This window comes from Protomyctophum parallelum (genome assembly GCF_964188405.1).
Source record: "Protomyctophum parallelum genome assembly, chromosome: 1".
Taxonomy (NCBI): Eukaryota; Metazoa; Chordata; class Actinopteri; order Myctophiformes; family Myctophidae; genus Protomyctophum; species Protomyctophum parallelum.
In genome coordinates, this window is record NC_139697.1 from 2,863,976 (window position 1) to 2,886,475 (window position 22,500).

General features: G+C 44.3%; 1 protein-coding gene across 4 annotated transcripts in view; it reads right to left on the reverse strand.

The window, feature by feature from the left end:
* zftraf1 (zinc finger TRAF-type containing 1) overlaps positions 1 to 22,500 on the reverse strand; it is a 24,802-nt gene that overhangs the window by 861 nt on the left and 1,441 nt on the right. The window contains exons 2-6 of one of the 4 annotated variants that reach the window (XM_083787559.1): positions 22,154 to 22,500; positions 18,473 to 18,567; positions 17,387 to 17,530; positions 9,709 to 9,920; positions 7,266 to 7,483 (exon numbers count right to left, since the gene is read on the reverse strand). The exon at positions 22,154 to 22,500 is cut by the window's right edge and continues 220 nt beyond it. In XM_083787559.1, coding sequence (XP_083643685.1) covers positions 7,266 to 7,483; positions 9,709 to 9,920; positions 17,387 to 17,530; positions 18,473 to 18,567; positions 22,154 to 22,500 — 1,016 coding nt within the window. Of the gene's footprint in view, positions 1 to 7,265; positions 7,487 to 9,708; positions 9,921 to 17,368; positions 17,531 to 18,472; positions 18,568 to 22,153 lie in introns of all 4 variants that reach the window. The other 3 variants (XM_083787558.1, XM_083787560.1, XM_083787557.1) reach the window with 3 other exon arrangements.

Consider the following 22,500-nt stretch of genomic DNA (forward strand, 5'->3'; position numbering starts at 1 on the left):
TACACCTTTTTCAAAATGGCCGCCACCATTTACAGCAATACAGCATAGCCCGTATCTTTGCTTCTGTTAGAGCTATAATAATAATATTGGTGCCAAAGTATAAATTTTTAGGGTCAAGGAATCCAATTAAATAGATTTCAAGACAAAAAAATCCAATAGTTTTCTCGATACCATGACAACGGGGGTCAAATATGCACATTTCATTCGAAAAAATACGTTTTAACAGGGTAACTTTACCCCCCCTCACCCACTAAAACTTTCATTTAGTTTCCTCTTTGGCATGGAAGTACCTTAGGGTCATAGGAAAAGATTTATCCAAAGACACAAGCTGCATCGCCTTTCATTTCTGAAATATACACGTTTTTCAAAATGGCCGCCACCATTTACAGCAATACAGCATAGCCCCTATCTTTGCTTCTGTTAAAGCTATAATAATAAAATTGATGTCAAAGTATACATTTTTGGGGCCAAGTAATCCAAATATATAGATTTCAAGGCAAAAAACCCAATCATTTTCTCGTTACCATGACAACAGGGGTAAAATATGCAAATTTCATTAAAAAAATAATTTTAACAGGGTAACTTTACACCCCCTCACCTGCTAAAACCTTCATTTAGTTTTCACTTTGGCATGGAAGTACCTTAGGGTCATAGGAAAAGATTCATCCAAAGACACAAGCTGCATCACCTTTCATTTCTGAAATATACACGTTTTTCAAAATGGCCGCCACCATTTACAGCAATACAGCATAGCCCCTATCTTTGCTTCTGTTAAAGCTATAATAATAAAATTGATGTCAAAGTATACATTTTTGGGGCCAAGTAATCCAAATATATAGATTTCAAGGCAAAAAACCCAATCATTTTCTCGTTACCATGACAACAGGGGTAAAATATGCAAATTTCATTAAAAAAATAATTTTAACAGGGTAACTTTACACCCCCTCACCTGCTAAAACCTTCATTTAGTTTTCACTTTGGCATGGAAGTACCTTAGGGTCATAGGAAAAGATTCATCCAAAGACACAAGCTGCATCACCTTTCATTTCTGAAATATACACGTTTTTCAAAATGGCCGCCACCATTTACAGCAATACAGCATAGCCCATATCTTTGCTTCTGTTAGAGCTATAATAATAATATTTATGTCAAAGTGTACATTTTTGGGGTCAAGGAATCCAATAAATCTATTTCAAGTCTAAAAACCCCAAATGTTTTCTTGTTACCATGACAATAGGGCTAAAATTTGCAAATGTAATTAAGAAAATACGTTTTAACAGTAACTTTCCACCCCCTCACCCCCTAAAACTTTAATTCAGTTTTACCTCTTGCATGGAAGTACCTTAGGGTCATAGAAATGACATTATCCAAAGAGACAAATAACATCACTCTTCATTTCTGAAATACATGTGTTTTTAAAAATGGCCGCCGCCATATACAGCATAGCCCATATCTTTGTTTCTGTTAGAGCTAAAATGATGAAATTGGTGTCAAAGTGTACATTTATGGGGTCAAGGAATCCAATTAAATAGGTTTCAAGACAAAAAAATCCAATAAGTTTTCTCATTACCATGACAACAGGGGTAAAATATGATCATTTCATTAGAAGAAACATGCTTTAACAGGGTAACCTCCACCCCCTCCCCACCACCCTAAAACTTGTACTTAGTTTTCCATTTGGCATGGAAGTAACATGCAAAGAAATTATTCAAAGAGACAAATAAGATCACTCTTCATTTCTGAAATATATGCATTTTTAAAATGTCTGCCGCCATTTACAGCAATACAACATAGCTCATATAATTCTGTTAGAGCTATAATATTGGTTTCAACAAAGGAATTAAATTGAGTAGTTTTCAATGCAAAAAATAAATAATCACTAATTACCATGACAGCGGGTGGACAAATATGCAAATTTAATTTAAAGAAATACATTATTTACTTTTACTTTTGGTATGGAAGTACCTTATAGGGCAATAAGAAAGACATTATTCAAAGAGACAAATAAGAACACTTCATTTCTGAAATTATGCGTTTAAAAATGGCCACCACCATTTGAAGTAATACAGCAGAAGCAAAGGTATGGATCTTTATTATTTGCTTCTGTTAAAGCTATGATGGTAAACTTCAAAGTGTACATAGGGTCAATACCCTGACAATGGGGTTGCAAATCCTATTCACATAATGTATACGAGACAAGTATCTGCAGAGAGCCATGTATAGCTGCCTCTGCATGCAGCATTTTCAAGGTGCCTTACATGGGGCCCTGTATGGGGCACTTCTTGTGGGGGATTCCGTAGTCTTACTGGGGGTCTTCAACGCACATGTGGGCAATGACAGACACTTGGGAGTGGCGTGATTGGGAGGAATGATCTCCCTGATCTGAACCCGAGTGGTGGCTTTTTATTGGACTTCTGTGCTAATTATGGGCTGACCATAACAGTTATGGTCATATATATATATATATATATATATGTTATCCCGGGAGACTCAGGCAGTTGCAGGCCTGACGGGAAGCAGCCAGTTAGGCAACTCCACAGTGGCAAAGCCCCAGAGGTTGGTGAGATCTGTCGAGAAATGCTGAAGGCTCTGGGTGTTGAGGGGATTGGTTGACACTTGACACATCTTTTCAACATAGGGACAGATAGGGTGAGAAGTTCAGTCACGCGAGAGACTCAGAGTAGAGTCGATGCTTATTCGCCTGGAAAGGAGCCATCTTAGGTGGTTCGGGCATCTGGTTAGGATGCCTTTCGGGCGTCTCCCTATAGGGAGGTCCTCGATGCAAGTCCCACTGGGAGGAGATCCATTCATTCACAGCCATTCATTGGCCTTGGAACACTTGGAAGTTACTAATGTTGCTCTGGAGAGGGAAGTCTGTAGCTCTCTGGTGGGCTGTTGCCCCCGTGACCCGACTACGGATAAGCGGTTGAAGATGGATGGATGGATCTTTTCAATATTGCGCGGAAGTCTGGTACTGTGCCTAAAGAGTGGCAGACTGCAGTTGTGCCATTCTTTAAGAAAGGGGACCAAAGGGTGTGTGCCAATTTTAGAGGTATCTCATTGCTCAGTCTCCCTGACAAAGTTTACACCAAGGTACTGGAAAGGAGGGTCTGGCCGATAGTCAAACCTCAGATTCAAGAGGAGCAAGGTGGATTCCATCCTTGTCGTGGAATAACTGACCAGCTCTTCACTCTTGCACAGATCCTGGAAAAGGCCTGGGAGTATGTTATCCGGTCTACATGTGTTTTGTGGATGCAGGGTGCAGGAATATGGGGTGAGGGGGTCCTTGTTGAGGGCCATTCAATTTCTGTACACCCAAAGCGAGAGCTGTATCCGTGTGTGGGGCAGTAAGTCAGATTTGTTTGTGGTGGGGACTGGGGGTTGGCCTCCACCAAGGCTGCGCATTGTCACCTATCCTGTTTGTGATATTCATGGACAGGATCTCGAGACGCAGCCGTGGAGGAGAGGGTATACGCTTCGGGGAGCTAAGGGTTGCTTCACTGCTTTATGCAGATTATGTGGTCCTGATGGCACATTCGGTCCGAGACCTTCAACTCTCACTGGATTAGATTGTTGTCGAGTGTTTGGTGGCCATAGGAAGAGGATCAGCATCTCCAAATCTGAGGCCATGGTACTCAGCAGGAAACCGCTGTATTGTGCAATGCTGGGGGAAATTTAATGTCACCTTGTTGAGACTTATTTGATTAATTATGTGCATATTTTACCACAATTGTGATGGTGATGAGAAAAACATTGTTTTTTTGAGCGCCACTCCTATATGAACAGCTTCGTGTGTACGTGTGTATGTATGAGCACGGAATGTGCTCAGCTGATTGGCTGATGATGTATGATGATGAGTGGAAATGAGCAAAATGTTATAACTGAAGCAAAGATATTAGATGCTGTATTGTTGTAAATGGTGGCGGCCATTTTGAAAATGTGTATATTTTGTAAATGAAGGGTGATGCAACCTGTCTCTTTGGATAAATCTTTTCCAATTGCCCTAAGGCGCTTCCATGCCAAAGGGGAAACTAAATAAAAGTTTTAGGGGTGAGGGTTGGAAAGTTAACCTATTAACATATATTTTCGAATGAAATGGCATATTTTACCCCTGTTATGGTAATGAGATTGTTTTATTTGTATTTATTTATTTTGCCTTGAAACCTATTGAATTTGATTACTTGGCTCCAAAAATGTACAATTTGACATCAATATTATTATTATAGCTCTAACAGAAGCAAAGATAGGGGCTATGCTGTATTGCTGTAAATGGTGGCGGCCATTTTGAAAAAGGTGTATAATTCAGAAATGAAAGGTGATGCAGCTTGTGTCTTTGGATACATCTTTTCCTATGACCCTAAGGTACTTCCATGCCAAAGAGGAAACTAAATGAAAGTTTTAGTGGGTGAGGGTGGGTAAAGTTACCCTGTTAAAACGTATTTTTTCGAATTAAAAGTGCATATTTTACCCCCGTTGTCATGGTAACGAGAAAACTATTGGGTTTTTAATTCTTGAAATCTATTTAATTGGATTCCTTGACCCTAAAAATGTATACTTTGGCACCAATATTATTATTATAGCTCTAACAGAAGCAAAGATATGGGGTATGGTGTAATAGTGGGTTATTGTCGGCGGCCATTTTGAAAAAGGTGTATATTTCATAAATTAAGGGTGATGCAGCTTGTGTCTTTGGATAAATCTTTTATTATGACCCTAAGGTACTTCCATGCCAAAGGGTTTCTCTGTATCATGACTTGAAGTCAAATGTGCCTTAAATCTTCCACTATAAGTGTGTGACGAGCGCAAAACGAGTGCTTCAGGATACAGATCACGGGTACAGGATACAGATCACGGGTACAGGATACAGATCACGGGTACAGGATACAGATCACGGGTACAGGGAAGCGTTTAATCTGCAGGGCCCTCACGACTGATTTATGGACATTACAGAGGCTTCCAAATATGAACACAAGTAGTTTACATTTGTGACCAAATTTGACTGGGAGACTGCCATTGGATTTTTTTTCATTTTCGTTTTTTCATTTCATATCAAAGCAGGGAATCATAGCTTCAAATTGACATATTGGTTGTTCAGTTTGACCCACCAGTTTTGGAGATATGGCTTATAGAGTAATGTCTGGCAGAGAAACAGCGAGTTGAGAAAACAGGCTTGAAAGGTTCACTTCTGTGGTCTCTAACATTACACCTATAGCTACATGTTTAAGCATTTATTTCATATTTACATGTCTTCTGTGGTCTCTAACATTACACCTATAGCTACATGTTTAAGCATTTATTTCATATGTACATGTCTTCTGTGGTCTCTAACATTACACCTATAGCTACATGTTTAAGCATTTATTTCATATTTACATGTCTTCTGTGGTCTCTAACATTACACCTAGCTACATGTTTGGGCAATTATTTCATATTTACATGTCTTCTGTGGTCTCTAACATTACACCTATAGCTACATGTTTAAGCATTTATTTCATATTTACATGTCTTCTGTGGTCTCTAACATTACACCTATAGCTACATGTTTAAGCATTTATTTCATATTTACATGTCTTCTGTGGTCTCTAACATTACACCTAGCTACATGTTTGGGCATTTATTTCATATTTACATGTCTTCTGTGGTCTCTAACATTACACCTATAGCTACATGTTTAAGCATTTATTTCATATTTACATGTCTTCTGTGGTCTCTAACATTACACCTATAGCTACATGTTTAAGCATTTATTTCATATGTACATGTCTTCTGTGGTCTCTAACATTACACCTATAGCTACATGTTTAAGCATTTATTTCATATTTACATGTCTTCTGTGGTCTCTAACATTACACCTAGCTACATGTTTGGGCATTTATTTCATATTTACATGTCTTCTGTGGTCTCTAACATTACACCTATAGCTACATGTTTAAGCATTTATTTCATATTTACATGTCTTCTGTGGTCTCTAACATTACACCTAGCTACATGTTTGGGCATTTATTTCATATTTACATGGCGATGGCAGTCTCAGTCAAATCTGGTCACATTTGTAACCGAGCCGTATAATGGCATCCTTAAAGGGACACTTCACCCTTTTTGCAAAAAAATATATGTTAATGACGTTTAGAAGCTTTAGAACACTTTCCTGGGGGTCTTTATGTGTGTAATATGTGGTTTTAGATATTTTAGATTGTAGCAGTGAGCACAGTGTCTCTGATGTCATGGACACTGGGCTCACTTCCTTCCTGGACTACATGTTGTCTCAGTAAGACAGCTCTTGCCCTATCCGCAAGGAGGAGCAGTGCACCAAAGAATTATGGGAATTGTAGTCCAGGAAGGTAGTGAGACCAGTGTCCATGACATCAGAGACAACAGGCTCACTGCTAAAATCTAAAATAACTAAAACCACATATTACACACATAAAGACCCCCAGGAAAGTGATCTAAAGCTTCTAAACGTCATTAACATATATTTTTTTGCAAAAAGGGTGAAGTGTCCCTTTAAGACGCTGGTACTTAAGGACGGGGTGCGTTTGATGTGTGCGTACGTACCTTGCTCTTGAGGATGAGCTGGAAGGACAGGGTGCGTTTGATGCGTATACGTACCTTGCTCTTGAGGATGAGCTGGAAGGACAGGGTGCGTTTGATGCGTATACGTACCTTGCTCTTGAGGATGAGCTGGAAGGACAGGGTGCGTTTGATGCGTATACGTACCTTGCTCTTGAGGATGAGCTGGAAGGACAGGGTGCGTTTGATGTGTGCGTACGTACCTTGCTCTTGAGGATGAGCTGGAAGGACAGGGTGCGTTTGATGCGTATACGTACCTTGCTCTTGAGGATGAGCTGGAAGGACAGGGTGCGTTTGATGCGTATACGTACCTTGCTCTTGAGGATGAGCTGGAAGGACAGGGTGCGTTTGATGCGTATTGCGTACCTTGCTCTTGAGGATGAGCTGGAAGGACAGGGTGCGTTTGATGCGTATACGTACCTTGCTCTTGAGGATGAGCTGGAAGGACAGGGTGCGTTTGATGTGTGCGTACGTACCTTGCTCTTGAGGATGAGCTGGAAGGACAGGGTGCGTTTGATGCGTATACGTACCTTGCTCTTGAGGATGAGCTGGAAGGACAGGGTGCGTTTGATGCGTATACGTACCTTGCTCTTGAGGATGAGCTGGAAGGACAGGGTGCGTTTGATGCGTATTGCGTACCTTGCTCTTGAGGATGAGCTGGAAGGACAGGGTGCGTTTGATGTGTGCGTACGTACCTTGCTCTTGAGGATGAGCTGGAAGGACAGGGTGCGTTTGCAGGACAGGTTGGGGTTGCGCTCCGAGTCGTTGACGCGCGCCTTCAGCACCCACGTCTGGTTGAGCACGGTGAAGCGCGGCGTCTCGTAGAAGAGGCGCGTGATGAAGTCGTCGGTGCGGTACGGCCGGAACTGGACCTCTGGGCGGGCGGGAGAGGAGACGCTATGAGCTTGTAGGTCTGCTATTTTTTGTGAAAAATCGTGAAAATGTGCCTCAGATCCTTTGAATGTATATTGTTATTATTACAGAGTGAACATTTTTAACTCAAATCTTTATTGAGGTTTTTTTTTTCAGAAAAAAAGGCAATTTAACCCATTTTGGGGCGGGAACCCCTTTTGGTGATAGCATTACGTTATGCTTTAGCTATTTAAAAATAGCAGATCTGCAAGCTCATAGCGCGCCACCGAGTGGCGCGCTATGAGCTTGTAGGTCTGCTATTTTTGAAAAATCGTGAAAATGTGCCTCAGATCCTTTCAATATATATATTATTACAGAGTGAACATTTTTAACTCAAATCTTTGCTTCGGGGCAAAGTCGACATCAGGCCTAAATGGGTTAACCCATTTTAGACCTAAGTTCAATTCTACAAATGTCTTCTAAATCATGACAGTTTTCTGAAAAAGCTATGTTTCTATGACAGTCGTTATAAACTATATAAAATAGCAGACCTACAAGCGTATGAGCTTGTAGATCGAAGAACGACCGACTGACATAGAAACATAAGCTTTTTCAGAAAACTGTCAGGATGTAGAAGACATTTTTTTAGAATGTCAGTCTTAGTGCCAGTGTTGTTTTCGTCGACTAAAACTAAGACTAAAAAACTCCATTTAGTTTTCACTGGTGAAAACTAAATGGAAACTAAATGAAAACTAAGCTACGATGACTAAAACTAAGACTAAATATATTGACAAATAAAAACTAGACTGAAATGTTAGGAAGGGACTATAGTGGACAAGAGATCCAGTAAAAGTCATTTTACACTTGGTTGTATGCTGAAAATAGCAGATCTACAAGCACACAACGTGTCGCAGCGCGACGCGTTGTGTGCTTGTAGATCTGCTATTTTCAGCAAGTGTAAAATCAGTCATTACGACGGCATCAAGCCCCGCCAGACAATACATTTTAGTCGACTAAATCAGCTGTAGATTTAGTCGACTAAAATCTTATGATATTTAGTCGACTAAAACTAGACTAACACTAAGACATTCCTGGTGACTAAAATGTGACTAAAACTAAAAGGAAAATGCATTTTAGTCGACTAAATCAGCTCTAGATTTAGTCGACTAAAATCTTATGATATTTAGTCGACTAAAACTAGACTAACACTAAGACATTCCTGGTGACTAAAATGTGACTAAAACTAAAAGGAAAGCTATTCAAAAGACTAATATGACTAAGCCTAAAAAAAATCAAAAACTGCTGCCAAAAACAACACTGGAACTGCGTGTGGTATATACTGTGGCCCCTTTTCCACCGGTTGGTTCCCAGTGGGAACCCGTTCAGTTCTTTTCCACCGGTTGGTTCCCAGTGGGAACCCGTTCAGTTCTTTTCCACCGGTTGGTTCCCAGTGGGAACCCGTTCAGTTCTTTTCCACCGGTTGGTTCCCAGTGGGAACCCGTTCAGTTCTTTTCCACCGGTTGGTTCCCAGTGGGAACCCGTTCAGTTCTTTTCCACCGGTTGGTTCCCAGTGGGAACCCGTTCAGTTCTTTTCCACCGGTTGGTTCCCAGTGGGAACCCGTTCAGTTCTTTTCCACCGGTTGGTTCCCAGTGGGAACCCGTTCAGTTCTTTTCCACCGGTTGGTTCCCAGTGGGAACCCGTTCAGTTCTTTTCCACCGGTTGGTTCCCAGTGGGAACCCGTTCAGTTCTTTTCCACCGGTTGGTTCCCAGTGGGAACCCGTTCAGTTATTTTCCACCGGTTGGTTCCCAGTGGGAACCCGTTCAGTTCTTTTCCACCGGTTGGTTCCCAGTGGGAACCCGTTCAGTTCTTTTTTGGTTTTTAGTCCATGAGCCAGAGCTCCAAAATTGAAACATTAATTATGAATTGAGTGGGCAAAACCATACCTATATTAGATTGTTATCACCGTGAAACTTCTCCAATTGAGTACTTACACGAAGACAATGATTTATTGTATTAAAAAAATTACATTTGTAAATATGCAAATGAGGCATTATGTAGGAAAATATGCAAAATAATCGAAAATATGAAAAAGCTACTACTGTGGAAGGGTTTATCATGTATTAATTTACTTGTATTGATCCTATAAACAATTTAATATAGGGTATAGTTTGCCCACCAATTTTGGAGCTCTGGCTCATGGACTAAGAACCAAAAAGAACTGAACCGGTTCCCATTGGGAACCAACCGGTGGAAAAGGGGTCTGTGTGTCTGTGTGGTCTTTTACCTGTGAAGCCGATCTTCTCGTAGCAGAGCAGGCCGAAGATGCTGTTGTACAGCGTCATGTCGCGGCGCAGGCTCTGGTCCATCTCGCCCAGGATGCCCATCAGCTCCGTGCCCGTCTTGGTGGGGTGGCAGCACTCGTCCTCGTGCGCTGGCAGCTCGTGGAACGGGCCTTGCCAGGGGCAGCCGATCCGCTTGTACTTACACTGCGTCACCCTGTGTGGGGGGGAAACAACCACAGGACGCCATGTTGGGCGTTAATGGGATAGTTCAGATTTGTTTTAACTTAAGTTGTATGAAATACTTGCCATTAATATAGTGGTTGCAACTGTATTAATTGATTGCCCGATAGAGTCCCGTGGTGGGAGTTCTGCTCTGGTTTTGGTTGAAATATCAAGTAGTTCCGGTCATTTTGTGGGGGGGCACAGGGGGCCACGCAGTCAAGGTAAATTAATCCACAAAACGAACGTCATTTTTATTGTTGACCCATTTCTAAAATATTAGTGCAACTTTCGTTATTTTTTTTACCCCTCTATCACACGGAACTATGTTTTTTGTGTCCATAAAATAGTTCCATGTGAGGGAGGGAGGCGTCAAAGTTGAACGAAAGTCGCGCTACTATTTTAGAAATGGGTCAACAAAACAAATTACGTTCGTTTTGTGGATTCATTTACTTTTACTGCGTGGCCCCCAGTGCCCCCCCCCTCACAAAATGACCGGAACTACTTAATATTGACCAAAACCAGAGCAGAACTCCCACCACGGGACTCGGGGCAATCAATTAATACAGTTGCAACCACTATATTAATGGCAAGTATTTCATACAACTTAAGTTCCAAAAAATCTGAACTATCCCTTTAATGTTTATTCTTAATACTTGCACTGCGTCGCCCCCTGGAGGAAACCACGCGACACTGCAAGTATAATGCAGCCGTGCCGCGCTCGGGAATCATATGATTAGTAGATTTGACCCGCCCGATCCAACCCTTTGATGCTGAGTGCCAAGCAGCGAGGCATTGGGTCCCATTTTTACATTCTTTCTTTGGTATGACCCGGCCGGGGATCGAACCCCCGACCTCCCAGTTTCAGAGCAGACACTCTCTAACCACAAGGCCAAATTCACCCTTCACCCTTTTTGCTAAATAATTAAGCAATATTACACGGGAGGGTGTGGGTTTAACGTGATTATTGCCACGACAGGGATGCGGTCAGGAACGAGACGAAGTCGAGTTCCGCGCGTGTGTGTGTGTGTGTGTGTGTGTGTGTGTGTGTGTGTGTGTGTGTGTGTGTGTGTGTGTGTGTGTGTGTGTGTGTGTGTGTGTGTGTGTGTGTGTGTGTGTGTGTGTGTGTGTGTGACTGTGAGCCATTTCTGTTGCCACAGCAACACCAGCAAAGCCACAGGTCACTCGTAGCCATGGCAACAACACCATTATAGCATTGTGTTATGCTTTAGCTATTGAAAAATAGCAGATCTACAAGCTCATAGCGCGCCACCGAGTGGCGCGCTACGAGCTTGTAGGTCTGCTATTTTTTGAAAAATCGAAGAACGACTGACATAGAAACATAGCTTTTTCAGAAAACTGTCAGGACGTAGAAGACATTTTTAGAATCTGATCTCAGGTCAGAATGCGTTATAGTACTAGGTGAAGGTGAACTTGGCTAATCTTAATGAAAATCTCTAAAATTATATATATATATATATATATATATATATATATATATATATATATATTTATTTATTTTTAACTGTAAAACAACCTTTTCTCTAAACATTCTACTATGCATGCGAGGACAGTTAGTAAGTACGTGAAGTAATGCAAGTGTGCACGCACACACGCACACACACACACACACGCACACACACACACAGACACACACAGACACACACACACACACACACAGACACACACACGTACACACACGCACACACACCCTCACACACACACACACACACACAGGCACACACACACACACACGCACACACGCACACACACACGCACACCGACACACACACACACACACACACGCACACCGACACACACACAGGCACACACACACACACACGCACACACCCAGACACACACACACACAGGCACACACACACACACACGCACACACACACACACACACACACAGACACACACACACACACAGACACACACACACACACACACACACACACACACACACACACACACACACACACACACACACACACACACACACACACACACACACACACACACACACACACACACACACACACAGACACACACACACACACACACACGCAACTACTCTTCTTCTTTCGTTATGCTCTTTTTTTCTTTTGGTCTGTAATTGCATCAGGTGTTCTGCCTGAGAAACAGAAACTACAACAACAACAACAACAACATGCCATTTGACCAGAGACGCAGCTTCCCCAAAATCAACTCCCATAATGACAGACAGACACACACACACACGCACGCACACACGCACGTGCACACACACACACACACACGCACGTGCACACACACGCACACACAAACACGCACACGTTGTAGCTATATACGCCCCCCGCCCCCGAGCTACTAAACATACCCTGAGAGTCGGTGTGATGACGCAACTATAGTTTGGACTGTTGTTGCTAACTTGCTCCAGGCCTTTTTAGGCCTGACGTCGAAACTTTAAAAAGATTTCTTCAAAATCCTCCAGTTTTCTGAAATAAATACTTTCACGATTTTTCAAAAATATCAGACCTACAAGCTCCTAGCGCGCCACTCGGTGGCGCGCTAGGAGCTTGTAGGTCTGATATCGAAGAACGACTGACATATAGAAACATAGCTTTTTCAGAAAACTGTCAGGATGTAGAAGACATTTTTTAGAATCTGATCTCAGGTCAGAATGGGTTAAGGGCACTGAGGCCACATGGTGCGGGGAAACACTCAGAGGTACAACCTTTAAGGGCACTGAGGCCACATGGTGCGGGGAAACACTCAGAGGTACAACCTTTAAGGGCACTGAGGCCACATGGTGCGGGGAAACACTCAGAGGTACAACCTTTAAGGGCACTGAGGCCACATTGTGCGGGGAAACACTCAGAGGTACAACCTTTAAGGGCACTGAGGCCACATGGTGCGGGGAAACACTCAGAGGTACAACCTTTAAGGGCACTGAGGCCACATTGTGCGGGGAAACACTCAGAGGTACAACCTTTAAGGGCACTGAGGCCACATGGTGCGGGGAAACACTCAGAGGTACAACCTTTAAGGGCACTGAGGCCACATGGTGCGGGGAAACACTCAGAGGTACAACCTTTAAGGGCACTGAGGCCACATGGTGCGGGGAAACACTCAGAGGTACAACCTTTAAGGGCACTGAGGCCACATGGTGCGGGGAAACACTCAGAGGTACAACCTTTAAGGGCACTGAGGCCACATGGTGCGGGGAAACACTCAGAGGTACAACCTTTAACACATTTAGCCCAGACGTCAAAAAAAAAAAAAAAAAAAGAATTCTTCTAAATCCTGACAGTTTTCTGAAAAACCTCATGTTTCTGTATCGGTGGTGCTCAATATTTCATGTCAAGGACCCCAAAAAATATATGTAATATCTGATCTCAGGTCAGAATGGGTTATAGTACTAGGTGAAGGCAGGCCTTGCTTGTTGACGGATCTGGAAGAGATTTTGAAGGCCTACAGTTCCAAAAGATGAACCAGTATTTAATGTGTAAAAAGCATTTACTAGTATTAGTTAGTATTACTAGTATCTACTAGTATTTAATGCTGGGCCGTTATCGGCGTTAACGTGCTGCGTTAACGCGAGAATATTATCGCGCGTCAAAAAAATTATCGCCATTAATCTATTCTCAAAGTTGGGTCTAAGAGCTGGGTCTGCATTGACTGCATAAAGCAAGCAAACTAGGAATTTCACTTTGATAGTTTTATCTGGCGGACGCCGGAATTACTCTGTGGGAGGGAGAAGTCCTAACCTAACAGGGACAAGGTGAAATAAATTACTCTGAGAGCGGGGCGGTAACAAATCCTAACCTAACCGGACACGGGTGAAATTAATGAACAGTGCGGCGTGCCACATCAAACGTCAGCATGCAGGACTCTGTGAACCCAGGTTTGCTTCAGGGGAAATTTCTTTACAAGAAGCTTCCCAATGGAAACCTCGACAAGAACAAGGTGGTTTGCACCCTGTGCAAAGCAGAAATGGCTTACTGTAGGAGTTCTTCAAGTCTGAAGTATCACCTAACGCACAAGCATCCCTTTGCGTTGGTTGATGATAGCGAAGCTGCCGGCGGGCCAAGCACTAATATGGCTCCGGGGAAAAGTGTTCGTCAAACTACAATGTTTGAGTGCAACCGTGGCAAGCCCGTCAGCCCAACTCTATCAGCCAAGCTAACTAACCTCCTAGCTCAGTGGATTGCCATCAGCTGCCGGCCTATCAGTGTGGTTGAAGATGATGGGCTCGAGCTTCTTCTCCAGGCGGCCACAGGCGACCCATCTTACAAACTACCTGCGAGACGAACTATCACAAGGAGAATCCATGACCAGTAGGCTACGCCGCAGAGAAAGCTGCGAAAGATGAAAAGTTGGCCGGGGCGGCGTGTGTAGCACTGACTGGGGACCATTGGACATCTGTCAAAAACGACAACTACCTTGGAACTTCACTCGTTCGCCTTAGGTACGTTATGTAATTTAAATTAATTTACCACGGTGAAGTTGGTCTCGGGCTGGATACCCAGCCATCCTGGCTGAATATCCAACCTGAAACCAACCCCACCGCGGCATGTAATATTGCTAATTCAGCCTAACATTTACACAGCTTTAGCTAACGTTATCAGGGATCGATTGATTTATTTTACCACCAGCCAACATTATACGTTTGCTAGCTAGCCCCAACAACGCCAGCCTGCTAATTGTAAGTCTCCTATTAATAGCAAACTTATTCTGATCTACTTTGTCTCTCCTATAACGTCAGGTGTGATTAAAACGGAGGAGCGCCACTTTGCAGAAGCTTGTGCCAGACAGTTTCTCGACGTCGCTAATCAGTGGGGCATAGCTGAAAAAATCACCACCATTGGAACCGACAGCGCTCCCAACATGATAGCAGCAGGGAGAATATTACCATTTGAGCACTTGCCCTGCGTTGCGTCGTAGAGGTTGGACTCAAATCATGTACAGTAGGAGAGGGAATAGGAAGCCCCAGTACTGATGAGGTACAGTAGGAGAGGGAATAGGAAGCCCCAGTACTGATGAGGTACAGTAGGAGAGGGAATAGGAAACCCCAGTACCGATGGAGGTACAGTAGGAGAGGGAATAGGAAACCCCAGTACTGATGAGGTACAGTAGGAGAGGGAATAGGAAGCCCCAGGGTTGGGATTGGGACGCCCCACACTGGAGGTGAGTGACTGGTGGAAGAGGTAGAGGTAGAGGTTGGACTCAAGTCATGTCACAAAGCTACTGACTGTAAACAGTTCTTCATCACCTCTAGGTTTACAGTTTAATTAATGTCATATCCCAGAAAAGGGGGTTGTTCTTGCACCCACTGTTCCAAATTGCCTGTATGGTAACGTGTTTATGGTTATTCGTGTTTAACTGAATAAACAATGTATAACACACGTACATCGTATTGAACATTATTATATTTTCATTACCAATTATGATAGGGCTCCTGGTCTCATGGGCCACGTGGCCCGTTCAAGGATTTACTTCTGGTCATTATTTAGGTAGCGCACACATATTTTCAATGCCTTCGGCAGAGTTCAAATGAGCCATTTTAATCTAGATTAATCTAGATTAACTCCAGAATTGCAGTGAGATTAATCTAGATTAAAAAAATTAATCTATGCCCACCACTAGTAAAAATCCATGATATTTACATTGGAATGAATGAGCCCATGGCTGGAAAGTGTCCGAGTGGGAGTGTCTTAAGTGGGAGAGGGGCGGGGCTTTGCTAAAGGTTTTGGATATAATGAGGTTTCCACCCGACAGACGCCGTGTGTGTGTGTGTGTGTGTATGTGTTTGTGTGTGTGTGTTAGGGATGGGTCCGATTAATCGATTAATCGATTATCGTTGATAGGACCCGAAATCGATTATGAAAATTAATAATCAATAATCGTTTTTTCTTTTTTTTTTTTTAAATGAAAATCTGTTGGAAAGGCAATATTGTCATCCAAACAGGACAGGGCTATAGGCCTACCAAAGTGTGCCTGGGATGTGTCTGTGTAGCTGCATGAGAGGAGTGTGAGTGGAGATTGATTCCAATCAATATACAGGTTTGGAGGATTTAGCAGGTGTTGGGAATTTACCTAATCAGGCCTAGGCTGGGGTTGCTATGGTGATCAATTGGATCAACAGTGGTCCAGGGACCACCAGTGGTCCCATTTAAAAGATGGAGTTAGTAACCAAATGGACCCTTATTAACTCTCAAGAGTTACAATTATTGTTAATCAACTACATCAGGGGTTCCCAAACTTTTTTGACTTAGGTACCCCTTGGGGGGAAGATTTTTTTTTTTTTCTAGGGTTCATTAAAAAAAAAAAAAGAAAAAAGTTAAAAAAATCCCCCCCCCCAAAACGATTAATCGATTAATCGTTAATATTGAATTATACAAATCGATTTTCATTTTGGACACATTTACACATCCCTAGTGCGTGTGTGTGCGTGTGCGTGTGTGTGTGTGTGTGTGTGCGTGTGCGTGTGTGCGTGCGTTGTCCTGGGCATGACGTTAAACTGCCCGGTTGTAACCACAACAAATGTAGTAGTGGCACTGGGTACAGATTTAACCCATTTTGGGGGCGGGAACCCCCTTTTGGTGTTAGCATTATGCTATACTTTAGCTATGGAAAAATAGCAGATCTACAAGCTCGTAGCGCGCCACCGAGTGGCGCGCTACGAGCTTGTAGGTCTGCTATTTTTGAAAAAACGAAAAAACGACTGACATAGAAACATAGCTTTTTAAAGAAAACTGTCAGGATGTAGAAGACATTTGCAGAATCGTTCCCAGGTCAGAATGGGTTAAACCACAGCAAGGAGTCACTACACCTGTGTGTGTGTAGACCAGGGGTACTCAACTGGCGGACCGCGGTCCACGACCGGACCGCGGACGGACCGCGGACCACCTCTCTGCGGACCCTAGGCAATCAGGTCAGGCCAGCAAAAAAAAAAATCTCTCCTAAGCTCAGGCCAGGCCAGCCACAGTCAATTTCAATTCAATTCAGGCAGTGTTGCTGCAGCACAACTACATTGTGTGTCTTATGTTAATGGAGGGAAGACGTTAATAATATAAATAACATCAGATGGTACATTTCTCATGTGAAATTGCTGCAAAGGCCCCCAAAATGTCCCCCAAGGGCCCCCAAAATGTCCCCCCAGGGCCCCCAAAATTCTGGCGCGCGCTGTGATTTGGATTTGGAGTTCCACTCCGGGCCTGCACTCTGCACCCCATTATTGGTTGGTTGGAAGGGGATCTGATTTGTATAAGCTTGGCTTGACCATACTAAACGGGCATAGAGCCCCGCTCTCCGATGGACGCCGCGCATGGGACCGGACCTCGGTCTTATTCAAAAACATATTTGTGGACCTTCATCATTTCTAGTTGAGGACCCCTGGTGTATATAGTGTGTTTATATACCTGTGTGTGTGTGTGTGTATAGTGTGTATATATATACCTGTGTGTGTGTATGTACCTGTCTGGGCATTCCTCTCTCTGGTGTCTCTCCAGGCTGGAGCGTGGGAACTGTTTGAGGCAGAAGGTGCAGTCGGTGGGCAGCTCGCTCACCGCCTTCTCCACCGCCAGGTTCCTGCAGCACAGACTCTTACTGATCTCACACCTGGCACGCGCACGCACACGCACACGCACGCACACACACGCGCGCACACACACGCGCACACACGCACGCGCACACACACACACGCGCACGCACACACACACACGCACACACACACGCGCGCACACACACACACACGCACATACATTGATGCGTTAAAAACGAGTGTTGTTTTTGGCAGCGAATTTCTTATTTTAGTTTTAGTCGTCGTCTCTTGAAACCATATAAGGGTCCATTTGGTTCCATAACTATCATTTGGCTTGGGGACCCTCTGGGACTCCCTCAAGGACCCCTGGGGGTCCCCGGACCCTCTGGGACTCCCTCAAGGACCCCACTTTGGGACTCCCTCAAGGACCCCACTTTGGGACCCTCTGGGACTCCCTCAAGAACCCTCTGGGACTCCCTCAAGGACCCCTGGGGGTCCCCGGACCCTCTGGGACTCCCTCAAGAACCCTCTGGGACTCCCTCAAGGACCCCCACTTTGGGACCCACCGTGCTAGACGACAAACAACAACTATGAGGCCAAAACAATCCCCCCCCCCCCCCCCCCCCCTAGTCTAGGGCAGGTTGCTCAGTGGCGTTTTGAAGCACCCGGAAGACTGCCTTCGGAAGTACAATTATAACTCAATGGCTCCAGCGAGCAGAAGTTTAGCCTAGCGCCGGACCTCAAATTGACATGTCTCCTGTTAGCATATGGTTGTTGTTTTTTGGGTGTGTTACCTGCAGTTGTGACATGTCTCCTGTTAGCATATGGTTGTTGTTTTTTGGGTGTGTTACCTGCAGTTGTGACATGTCTCCTGTTAGCATATGGTTGTTGTTTTTTGGGTGTGTTACCTGCAGTTGTGACATGTCGCCTGTTAGCATATGGTTGTTGTTTTTTGGGTGTGTTACCTGCAGTTGTGACATGTCTCCTGTTAGCATATGGTTGTTGTTTGGGTGTGTTACCTGCAGTTGGGACATGTCGCCTGTTCCTCCTTGAGACGAGAGTCGGCCAGGAGGTGGATGAAACACCCTGCACACATCAGGTGCCCATTGGTACACTGTGGGGCGGAGAGAGAGAGAGAGGGAGAGGGGGTGATCATGAAACCGCACAGAGAGCAGTGGTTCTCAAGCTTTTCAGGACGTAACCCCCCAAAACTGGAGACCACTAACCTCACGTCACCAGACTTTCCGCCTCGGAGGAGGAAAGCCTGGTCTGTGTTCCTAAATCGCGTGTGTGATCGGGAGGCGTGCTATGGTCCGACGGAGCATCGGTCCGACATGCGCTAGTCCGCACCTCGGACTATAGCGCCTGCTCCCGTGCTTGCGGTTATGGTTAGGTTGAATATAACCACATTATAAGTGGTAACCATATAAAATGAAATGGGAGTTAAATGCTACAATTTGCAATAAATTGCAAAATATAGGCTCCTAGTGTCGTTGAAGTGGGACTCATAAAATGTCCCTGGGACTCATTTCTAAAAGACCATCCCTGCATCCTGGGACTCATTTCTAAAAGACCATCCCTGCATCCTGGGACTCATTTCTAAAAGACCATCCCTGCATCCTGGGACTCATTTCTAAAAGACCATCCCTGCATCCTGGGACTCATTTCTAAAAGACCATCCCTGCATCCTGGGACTCATTACATTGAAAACCTATTTTAAAAGCTAATCTTTAAAAAAAAGAAATTATAATAATAATAATTATTATTATTATAATCATAATCATAATAATAACCTGTGGGTCCAGAGTCAGACCCACAGTTTGGGAACCACTGGTGTATTGTACCACTGTCTGTGTGTCTGTGCGTGCGTGCGTGCGTGCGTTGACACGCTGCAGCATTGTGCAGCAGCACATACACATCATGCTTACCATTGTTTTGGACAATGATTTATTAAAGATGACACACTGTGTACTGTGTAGGGACTGTGTTGTTCACATGTCAGTGGTCATGAGGCAGGGGGACATTAGGGGCTGTTGAGAATGCAGTAAAGTGGGGGTGGGGGGGGGACGGGGACGACGACAATGAAAGTCAATTCAGTGGTGGTTCTGGTGGGCGTGTTGTGTTGTGTTGTGGGAGCATTGGGGCGGCTATTATGGCAACCGTTGGGAGGAGGTTTTTTGAGGACATTTCATAGTATAGTCTAGTGTATAAATGACTTAATGAATGACACCTGTGTTGTTGTATTGGGGGGACTCAAGGCCTATTCATAGTCTGGATTTTGGGTGGTGAGGTGACCACCGCTCCGGTGGTGAGCTGACCACCGGAGATGAAATAACGTTGAGCGGTGGTGAGTAAAAACAGAGAGAAGGGCTGGGGGCGGTGGCGGTGGTTTGCTCTTCACCGCGGCTCAGTGACGTCATGTTGTAGTTCGGTGGTCACCTCAGTGACGTCATGTTGTAGTTCGGTGGTCACCTCAGTGACGTCATGTTGTAGTTCGGTGGTCACCTCAGTGACGTCATGTTGTAGTTCGGTGGTCACCTCACCACAGAAAATCCAGACTATGAATGAGCCCTCAGTCAGTCAGCATGGCTTAACAACATGTGTCTGGGCATGCCACTTATTCAGAGGTCAATTATTATTATTAGGCAATTTATGAAGAACAAAGCTACCATTTTATGGTTTCACTATAGCACTCATTCTGCTTTTTCACTGTCGCCACGAGCCACGAGCGCGCTACGAGCTTGTAGGTCTGCTATTTTTGAAAAATCGAAGAACGACTGACATAGAAACATGGCTTTTTCAGAAAACTGTCAGGATGTAGAAGAAATTTTTTAGAATCTGATCTCAGGTCAGAATGGGTTAAGCCATTCTGACCGGGCACCCATTTTGGTGTCAGCATCATGTTATGCTTTAGCTATTTAAAAATAGCAGATCTACAAGCTCATATCGCGCCACCGAGTGGCGCGATACGAGCTTGTAGGTCTGCTATTTTTGAAAAATCGAAGAGCGACTGACATTTCTAGAATCTGATCTCAGGTCAGAATGGGTTAATCAGACCCAGTGTTTGTCCGGCGGAAACCTCGTATGAATCTGATCTCAGGTCAGAATGGGTTAAGCAAGTACAACAACTTGAACTTGCCCGACGGACAAGTGCCCCGGAGACCTTTAGCGTCAACCTTCTGCCCTCGATGGGTTGGGTTGTCATCTCAGCCTCTCTTGGCTGAACTTGAGGCCTATTCAGTATTTTAGCCGTGACGTGAGCGCCCCCTCCTGAGATACTTCCGGGTCCTACTTTTGTGTCGCTTTTGTGTCCCCATGGAGTTATACTGTGACGCTCCGTCGGACTAAATCTGAGACGAAAACAACCGCGAAAGTCTCATTTTACCGCTTTCCTCGCAACAGCAAAGCTGCACTGCTCTCCCAAATCTGACAGTGACAGGCCGTCTGCCCCACATGGAATACTATCGCCATTTTATTTTATTGTGTCAAATAAATCCTCATAATGCAAACTAGATTCAACATACTCAAGCCTGCACACATTCTAAATATACCCCAGAAATATTTTACCGATCAAATGGACTGTTGCCACCTTCAATAATAATGTTAATAATAGTCTTTATTGTCTCCACATCATATATTTTTGTTGTCATGGACACTTGTACAAAACATTAATAATTCTACTCGAGTTGGAAGCATTAAGACCCAGTTTAACCCTCAATGGTTTCCTTTCTGAAAAATAACGTCACTTAACTGTAAAAAGATTCACGCGTTTAGATATTCTATTTACAATGAGATGCGGACGGGAGCTGGTGCCACTTGGACCCGGACGTAACGTAGCACTACAAAATGACCCGGACGTAACGTAGCACTACAAAATGACGTCGGACTTAAATACTGAATAGAGCGTCGCAGTCCCGCCCCCTCGAGAGACCCGGAAAATAAATCCCCGTTCATTTTCCTCATAGACTTTTGTTAAAGTATTTATTTAAAGACGGTTACGCCGCGGACAAAGACAACTCTTGTCGTGACAACTCATGACAACAAAACACAATTTTTCGGGCCAAACAAAGAATTAAAAAGTAGAAAAAAAAACTGCTTTTTTTGTTTGTTTTTCTTCTTTGTAATTATTTGTTGTCATGATTTGTCACGACAAGAGTTGGCTTCGTACGACGCTTATATGGTCTTTAGATAAATACGTTTTGAAATGTCTGAGGAAAAATGCATTGGGATTCATTTCCTGGGCCTGGCGTCGTCATGAAAGGGGGCGGGACTGCGACGCTCTATAAGATGGAGTATGTTTAGCCTCGTATATATAGGGAAAACCCCCTCACTGTCACGGAAATCTAATTTATAATTTAATCCACAAGGGTTTTCCAAGGCTAGGAGTTTGTGCCCTTCAAAATATTTAATTTTCTAGGATATTCTACAAATTGCTGTTGTTGTGACTATATGGGGGAAGTGGGGGCTGGGGGGAGGGGAGGGGGGGGGCACCTTATAAGAGCTTGACAGGTGTAGCTAACCCATTCTGACCTGAGATCAGATTCATACGAGGTTTCCACTGGACACACACTGGTCTGATTAATGTCCTACCATTTCATTGTTGCCTTGTTGGATGTCAGGGTGGTTGGGGGGTGGGGGTTGATTTTCTGTCAGTGACTTGAGTGATTTCTTGTTGTTGGAACCATGTATTTATTTATTACCTGGTACACAGACGCCTTGGGCAAGTCCAGGCAGACGGTGCAGCACAGCACCGAATACAGTCTCTCCTCCAGCTTGCCCGACTCTCCCTCGGGGATCACCCGGGGTCTCTTCTTGGGGGGCGGCTCCTGGTCCGGGTCGCCGCCCAGCTGATGATCGGGCCCTTCCAGGACCCTCCGCATCCCACCTCCTCCACCTCCTCCTCCTCCTCCAATTCCTCCCCCGACCTGCTGCTCCTGTTCCTGCCCCTGCACCATGCCGGAGGCTACCCCCGCTACGGCCTCCATGGCTGCCCCCACGCCGCCTCCTCCTCCTGGCCCGAGCCCACCACCACCACCGCCCGAGGAGG